General features: G+C 36.6%; 1 protein-coding gene across 1 annotated transcript; it reads right to left on the bottom strand.

Annotated features, from left to right (window-relative positions):
• Positions 1-1,790: 1,790 nt before the first annotated feature.
• LOC145008453 (F-box/kelch-repeat protein At3g23880-like) lies at positions 1,791-3,834 on the bottom strand. Its single transcript, XM_078967061.1, has 2 exons — positions 3,700-3,834; positions 1,791-3,230 (listed from the first exon to the last, which is right to left on the bottom strand). The coding sequence occupies exon 2, from the start codon at positions 3,180-3,182 to the stop codon at positions 1,953-1,955; it is 1,230 nt and encodes a 409-aa protein (XP_078823187.1). The 5' UTR covers positions 3,183-3,230; positions 3,700-3,834; the 3' UTR covers positions 1,791-1,952.
• Positions 3,835-8,536: the final 4,702 nt, after the last annotated feature.

The raw sequence follows: 8,536 nt of genomic DNA on the forward strand, positions 1-8,536 counted from the left end.
TCATCTGATGCATATCCGTCAAATCCTTGTCGCACCGAGGTGTCCCTTGGGTTCATGGATCCTTGCACATTTATGCTAACCATGCCTAAACCGCTTGTTTGTAATGTTGGCGAAATAGGATTTCCAGAGCTTCCTCGGTCTCCTTGGTCTAAAACCAAGTCTGGCATCGGTTTTATTCTAGCTAGGGCCTCTAAAAAAGGACCCTGCTGTGAAACACGTCATATTGCCAATAGAACATGTAGATGCAGTTATACTGTACTAAAACTTGAAACTTGACCTAAACATAATTAAGAAACAGAGCATCGTGCAAAGTAGTTATAACAAGAGATAGAATAAGTAATCATCGGTTTTTGAGCAAACCCAAACCGGAAAATATTTCTGCAGCTTGAATTATGGGAGGGCACAGAAGATGGCGGAAGAGTTAACACAGCGGAGAGAGAAGGGTTCCAAATGTGAACAAAATGATCCTAACATGTTCCTTTATAAAAGCATATTAAGCCATTCACGGATCCAATGACATCGCCATGAGTATAATTAGATTGGGAATGAACCAGGAGTTTAATGAAATTAGTGAGTTCAAGATGAGGAGAATGAGAGGGGTGTGCAGCGAATGGACAACAGTCAAAAGAAAATCGACAGTCAAAGAACATAAGAATCTTCTCGTTCTTATGGATTGAACGATGGAGGTGAGATTTTACAAATGAGGATTCAGATAAGAGAGCATCCCAAGATTTACAAATGCACATCATTTGAGCAAGCTATATAGCCAATAACTTGATGAATATCTCTAATAGAACATCGCTTGGGAGGTTCTCTATATTCGTTCGGTGTCGTGGTGAAGCCATTTTTGAATGTTAAAGTAAACTTCCTGTTCGGATGAAACTTTATGAGCTTCTGTTGGAGAAATGAGGTGGTTAGAAATAGAACTGGTCCTCTTAACAAGTTACAAACACAAAAGGATTAAAACATTTTAACTTAAATATGTAAATTTTCAACAAAGTGACAAACCCATAGTAAAGTTGACACACCATTAACTTAAACATATGAATCTTTAACAGACTCTAAATTAAACCCAAACAATTAGCTATGTACGCAAAAATAAACTTGGTAATTGAATATTGTGATTGTTTTGCATTAGATAACGAGTACAAAACATATTTCCACTCTACACCCTCAACATATATTTACATCTAATATTCCCCTCAAGCTAAGGCCGAGTAGCGACCTATAGCTTGTTATGTACGGAATGAAATCGCTGAGGATAGAGGTTTTGTAAATCTAAGAAAAAGAAAGTCAAACATAACAACTTTTCTAGATTGTAAAGAGGGTTTTTGTTTCAGCCAAGGTGGTTCGACACCATTTGACTTTAGTTAACTTGTTTGAGGTATTAATTACTTAATTTAGTATATTTAGGACTTATTATGCAACATGTCAAGGAATTCTTTTTCATTGCTAGCTCTTCATTTTTACATGATAAGCATCATCGGCTAGCTCTTCTAATTGCATTGTGTGCATAGTCATCCATTACATGCCATGCATCTGTTTAGCCCACAAAGAAAATAAGTACGCTATTGCTAGGTATGTTTCTGTAGCATCCAAGGTATGCTATAGCACAAGGCATGACCATTCAAACATATTTTGAGTAGGCCACTAGATTTAAGCCCAAAACAAATGAAACGGAAACAAGATTCCTTGAATAGCAATAAGGCTAGACATTTATTCAATGCTTATACAAAAAAAAAAAAAAAAAAAAAAAAAAAAAAAAAAAAAAAAAAAAAAAAAAACACACACACACAAATACCACTAATATAAATTAAAAACAAACCAACATGTCCAAAAGTTAAACACAGCATGCTCACAAGCAAGAGTGTTAGATGTAATGCACTTAAAAAAATATAGTTGACAGAAAATACAGAAGAAGTGGAGCTGACGCATTGCCTTTTGTAGCCCTTTTAAGAGCTGATGCGTCTTCGAAATAGAAATTGAGAGATGCCCTTTGTTGCCTTTTGAAGCTCTTTTAACAGCCAATGACTATTCAAAAAAGAAATCAAGACATGCCATTTTGACAGCTCATGCTTAGCAGGTGCTACCCAAACAAGACTGTCAACATACTCCACGATCTTAGTTATGAATTGTCCATCACCCTTAATCTTGAAGATTTTACTCCGGGCTGCAACTGGATCATACAAACAGAAACAACCACCACCATAAAAAATAAACTCATTCTGTGATGTGAATCCATACAGACGCGTATCACCACTAAACTGTGAAAACTCATGATGTTTAACCCATGATTCAGCCACCCCATACTCATTCATCCCCCACACCTCACATTTACCATCTCTAACACTTGACATCAAACAAAATTTTCCACCCAAAACTCCCAACACACTGAAGCAGTGTCCATGGTGATGTAGTAAAGAATCTGGAGGTGGAGGTATCTCACTGAATGTCTCTGCACCCAAATCAAATGCCAATATCGTTTCTGGCTTCCACTCCAAACCAGTAGAACCAAACCAATGCAGATGGCCATTATGACCATCTACACAAACATCATCATGATCCATAATCATTGTGATGTGTGAAGGAAAGGTTTGAGATATCAACTCCCAGGAACCCTTTCTCATGCTATAAACCTCAACTTGGGGTTCTATTCTGCGTGGGTTACAAAGGCATGTAATCTTAACAACTTTGTAATCATCGGTTTTTGGATCATACCCAAATCGGAAATGGATTTTACTTGAATTACAGGAGCTAATTAAACATGGCGGGAGAGTTAATGCAGCTGAGAGAGAAGGGTTCCATATGTGAACAACATAACCACCATCATACAAGTTGTAACTAAAGCATATTAATCCGTTCACAGATCCAATGACATTGCGGTATTTAAAACTATTTTTAGATTGGAAATTGACCGGAAATTTTATGAAATTAGTTGGTTTGATATCGAGGGAATGAACGGGGCGTGCTATGAATGGATTATAATCTAAAAAATGTCCCCATTTGAAGAGTAAGAAAATATCATCGTTGTTTTGGATAGAATGATGGAGGTGGGATTTTACAAAGGAGGATTTAGATAAGAGAGAATTCCAATCTTTACAAATGCACCTCATTTGAGCAAGTTGTTTTGCCAATAACCTGATGAATATGTTTGATAGAACATCGTCTGGTAGGTTGTCCATATAGCCGTTGTCTTAAAGGTATATATTAGGGGATTTAAAACTAAGGAGCTGCAAGGTAAGACACGAATCGGTAAGAAAAGGACAAGTTAGAAGACGACTGATCCCACAGATAAAAACACAAAATGGTTAACACATCATAACTTAACATATACCGATTTTCAACAAACCAACAATAATTTAAGTGCTTTTGACATTAATTATTTTATTTTTGTTGCTGGTATAAACACTGATGCCTGTCAATCCCCAAATTAAGTGCTTTTGACATCAATAATTTCTTCGATTAACATCGGTTCATGAGTTAGAATTTTGGATTTTCACAACGAAAGTTGGATTTTAAGGAAAATATTAGGATGTTTTTGGTAAATTGTGCAAAAAAGGGGTGTCTGCGTAAATGTATTTGCTTTTGCTTTCTTTATCATTTGATTGTTGAAAGGGAAACCAAACAAAATAAACACCGGAAATACCAGAGACAATGAGACATTGAAAGAGTAAGACTGAGAGATTCAGAAACACTTACAGCGACAAGCGGTGACAGAAACACTCTGTCAGATCACCGGTGCAGAGCGGCGGCCAGTGCCGAAATACCGTCAGACCAGTAGCCGGTGGTGGACAGCAAACTCGGGGAGTGAGTGAGAGAGCTGAAGGAGTGGGAAGCAGGCAGCCTTTGGAAAGTGAAAGTAAAGTGCTCGTTCTAAGAAATAGAGGTGCACAGACATGGACCGGGTTTTTTTCTCATCGGGCTTTGTCCGGTTAAGATGGGGTGGGCTTTTCATGACCGATTCGGATTGGATGCGGATTTTTTTTTCTGCAATATTTTATTAAAAGGGTTGTTAGTTTAAAGTTAAGAGTAAATTACACGAGTGGTATGGTTTAGGATAATTTATGCCTTTGGTTTTTAATTTATTTTTTAAACTAAGAAGGTTCATACTATTTGTTTTTATTACGCTGTTTTGTCCATATCTCACCTAAAAAGATTATTTGGCCTTGATTTTTTTAACTTATTTAAATAAACACACCTTCAACCCCACTCCTTCACCTGATTTTACCTACATTATCATTTTTTCTATTTATATAATAGTCTTTTTAGGTAAGATAGGGACCAAGTACGTAACAAAAACAAAAAGTAGGGACCAAACGTGTAACGAAAACAAACAGTAGAGACCTTCCGAGTTAAAAAAATAAATTAGGGACCAAACGCGTAAATTATCTCAAACTATAGAGACCATTTGTGTAATTTACTCTAAAGTTAACAAAATACTTTCACAATGCACTTTAGTATACTATGTTTTGGAACTTGAAATCACTTGTTTTTGTTCTTGGGCACACTAAAACCCAAAAGCTTAAGCTTTAAAAATGGTATGTATTATATGATTAGACAAAATTGTAAAAATGATCTTTTGAGTTATGGTCAAAAACTTTAATTTTTTTTAGGTTGGTTGTCTTTTTGATATGTTTGTATGTGGATTTGATCAATTTCCAAATTGAAATGACAAAATTAGCTTTATTATATTTATTTTTTATTTTTATTTCTTTTTTATAAATAATTATATATATTTAAATAAAATGGTCTCTCTCTCAACACCGCCGCCAAATTCTGCTACAAATTAAACATATCTAGTTTCGACTAAAAACAATTGAAACTTCTGTTACAATGAAAGCAGCATCATCATGCACAAAGTCGATATGACGTTCCTTTTTCTCTGTGATACAACACACACAATGATGAATCATATGAAGATCTAGGTTCAAATTCGAGTACGACAAACTCATAAACACTCCAAAATAAACATACACAGATCCTAAAAATCATTCAACTTTATCGTTATCACTTACTTTCTTCTTTCTTCTTCCAATCGCAACCCTAGCCGCCACCATTGACCAGAACCACCACCACTACTCAAGCCACATGAACCAAAAGAACAGGAGTTGTAAGTTTCCTTGGATTCATCATCTAGTACCCACACACTTAAAGAAGATCGGGTCATCACTGCCATAATATCCGGCGAAGGCAATCGTGGTTGGAGGTGGCCTAAATGACGGCATAACTAATCCAAGGCCAGGAACCATTGTCTACCTAAATGGCTCTATTTCCCCGCCTTCCTTTCAGTCAAGCATGATCTTGAACACAACCAACAACTTCGATACACTCTGTTTCATTACGTCTCTCTTTGATGGTTCCCCTCTCTTTGTCATCTTTTGGTTGTGGTGTTTCCTATCTTTCTGTCATCTTCGACCAACAACCAACCTTTCCTCCTCATCTGACTCGTCTTGTCGGTGACCCATGAGAGAAATTTCAAACCCAAAAAAAACCCACATACAAAATCATTACTAGCGATTCAAACCCCAATAATCATTCAACCAACCATCTCGCATCCCTTATATTCCACTTCCCCTTAACTTTGGAACCGATAAGAATGAATCAATGTGGGTGGGGAACTCGCACCTGAGGAATCATCAGAGAGGGAGGCGTAGTCGAAGTGACTGCCTGGCCGATATTAAAACCGTTTGGACGTTCGTTTGCTAGAGCGTGTGTTAAGGGGTGTGATTTGTGAGGATGAAGATCGAAGGAAGAAGGATGAAGCTGGGAATGATGGTAACAATCTTAACTAGATTTGGTAATGGGGGTGGTGGTGGGCCCCTCTTTTATTTTAGGGGTTTTTTTAAATGAACAATAGAAATTAAATTAAAAAAGAAATTACATACGGGCAAGTTAGTAATTTCAGTTTTAGAATGAACCATAACAAAAGTTGCTCGCTAACCCAAAACTTTAAGGGTTTGGATGCTTTTCTTGAAAAAATACATACTATAAGGACCATTTTTGCAGTTTTATCTTGTGATTATAACTAACTTCCTATATTAAGAAAACCTTGTCTTTTTGGAAGAAAATACTAAACATTGAAAACCCATTTCTTAGCTTACTGAATATTTTGGTTACCTTCCTAATGTAAATAAGTTTAATTGGTTAGTTGTTGCTTTCAGCTTTACCATCTGTGTGTGTAATCTGAGTAACTTTAATTAATTTCTTACCTGTAACATCCGGAATTGCAGGAGTGGGAAAGTCCAAGCTAGATCGATTTTGGAGCTTGGATCTATGTTATTCATACTGAGATTTGTTTCTGGAGGTACAAATTCTTTCCCACTTCGTGTATTTGATAGATTGCTTGAATATAGGGTTTCTTTGCATCATTTTGAGTTGGATTATGAAGCATGTGATGTCCCAAGGTGGTGTAGATGTTGGATCTGGACCAAGAGAGGTCAAAAAAGTCCCATCCTTCCAGCTTTATGCTGTTTCATGAGAGTTTTGAGAGTAGGTTGCCATTTTGAAGGTTATTTCTCCATTTATGGCTTTGTGTGTGTTGCATGAACGTAAAGTTTGAACCTTTACGCGACTTTTGAGTGCTAGAAGGTTAGATCTATTAGTTAGAGAAGCATATCTGACCTCAGAAGGTCGTTTGAGTGTTGCCATGGAAGGAACTCGTCGAGTCCATAAGGGGACTCGACGAGTCAAGTCGGGTTGCCCCGCGATTCATGACAAGTGGTAACCCATCGAGTGGAAGGTTCACTTGACGAGTCGAGTGAGGTTTAGAAAGATCCAGAGGACACGCTTGGACTCGCCGAGTCACCTATGTGCACTCGACGAGTCTTGTCAAAGTTTGACCGTTGACTTTCGTTGACTTTTAGGGTTGGGTCAACACTTGGACTTTTGGACCATTAGAAGGGTAAAATGGTCTTTTAGGCTTCTGAGAGAACATTGGAACGGACTAAAACTAAGGAGCTGCAAGGTAAGACACGAATTGGTAAGAAAAGGACAAGTTAGGCCCCGTTTGATAGTTGCTGATTGAGAAAGTGCTGACTGAGAAAGGTCTGTCTGAGTAAGAAATTCTAACTGAGTAAGAAATCATGTTGTTTGATTGAAAATCTGACCGAATGTGCTGACTGGTGTAAAATGACCATTTTACCCTGATGCTATACACGTTTCTATGCAATATAATAATAATAATAATAATAATAATAATAATAATAATAATAATAATAATAATAATAATAATAATAATAGACATTAATAATAATAATAATAATAATAATAATAGTAATAATAATAATAATTTATACAAAAACCTCCACCATAATAGACATTAAATATATTATTTTAAAGATAAAACACAAAAAAACCTTTTAGCTTGCTGGTAAACACCATTGCTTCTACAAGGGAGACCCAAGTTCTATTCTTATAACCTTCATTAGTTGTGAATTTTTATCCAAGCCAAGGGTACTATTGGAAAGCCTTGTTTTCTTTCTAACTCCCAACTTCTTTCTCGGTCAGACATTGCTTTCCGAGTCAGAAGACAAGATTTTATCTATCAAACACCTTTTGTCTGACCGAGTCAGCAAAAATGTCTGACCTGACTCAGTCAGATGCCATATCAAATAGGGCCTTAGAATACGACTGATCCCACTTAAAGAGATAAAAACACAAAAAGGTTAACACATCATAACTTAACATATACCGGTTTTCAACAAACCAACAGTAACTGAAGTGCTTTTGACATCAATTATTTTATTTTATTTTATTTTTGTTGTTGGTATAAACACTGATGCATGTCAATCCCCAAATTAAGTGCTTTTGACATCAATAATTTATTCGATTAACATTGGTTCATGAATTAGAATTTTGGATTTTCACAACGAAAGTTGGATTTTAAGGACAATATTAGGATGTTTTTGGTAAATTGTGCAAAAAGGGGTGTGTGAATAAATGTATTTGCTTTTGCTTTCTTTATCGTTTGATTGTTGAAAGGGAAACCAAACAAAATAAACGCCGGAAATACCAGAGATAATGAGACATTGAAAGAGTAAGACTGAGAGATTCAGAAACACTTACAGCGACAAGCGGTGACAGAAATACTCTGTCAGATCTCCGGTGCAGAGCGGCGGCCAGTGGTGAAATACCGTGAGACCAGTAGCCGGTGGTGTACAACAAACTCGGGGAGTGAGTGAGAGAGCTAAAGGAGTGGGAAGCAGGCAGCCTTTGGAAAGTGAAAGTAAAGTGTCCGTTCTAAGAAATAGAGGTGCACAGACATGGACCGAGTTTTTTTCTCATCGGGCTTTGTCTGGTTAAGATGGGGTGGGCTTTTCATGACCGATTTGGAGTGGATGCGGGTTTTTTTTCTTGCAATATTTTATTAAAAGGGTTGTTAGTTGACAAAATTGCAAAAATGGTCCCTTTGATTTGTTAATTTATGTGGGTAAGGTCCAAAAAAAAAAGTTTATTAGCAAAAAAAGTCAATATTTGATGGTTTTGTTGCAGTTTTGGTTCCAACCTCGTTAAGTTTAACAACATGGCTGTTAACTTT

This window comes from Lactuca saligna, chromosome 8 (genome assembly GCF_052625555.1).
Source record: "Lactuca saligna cultivar CGN05327 chromosome 8, ASM5262555v1, whole genome shotgun sequence".
Taxonomy (NCBI): domain Eukaryota; kingdom Viridiplantae; phylum Streptophyta; class Magnoliopsida; order Asterales; family Asteraceae; genus Lactuca; species Lactuca saligna.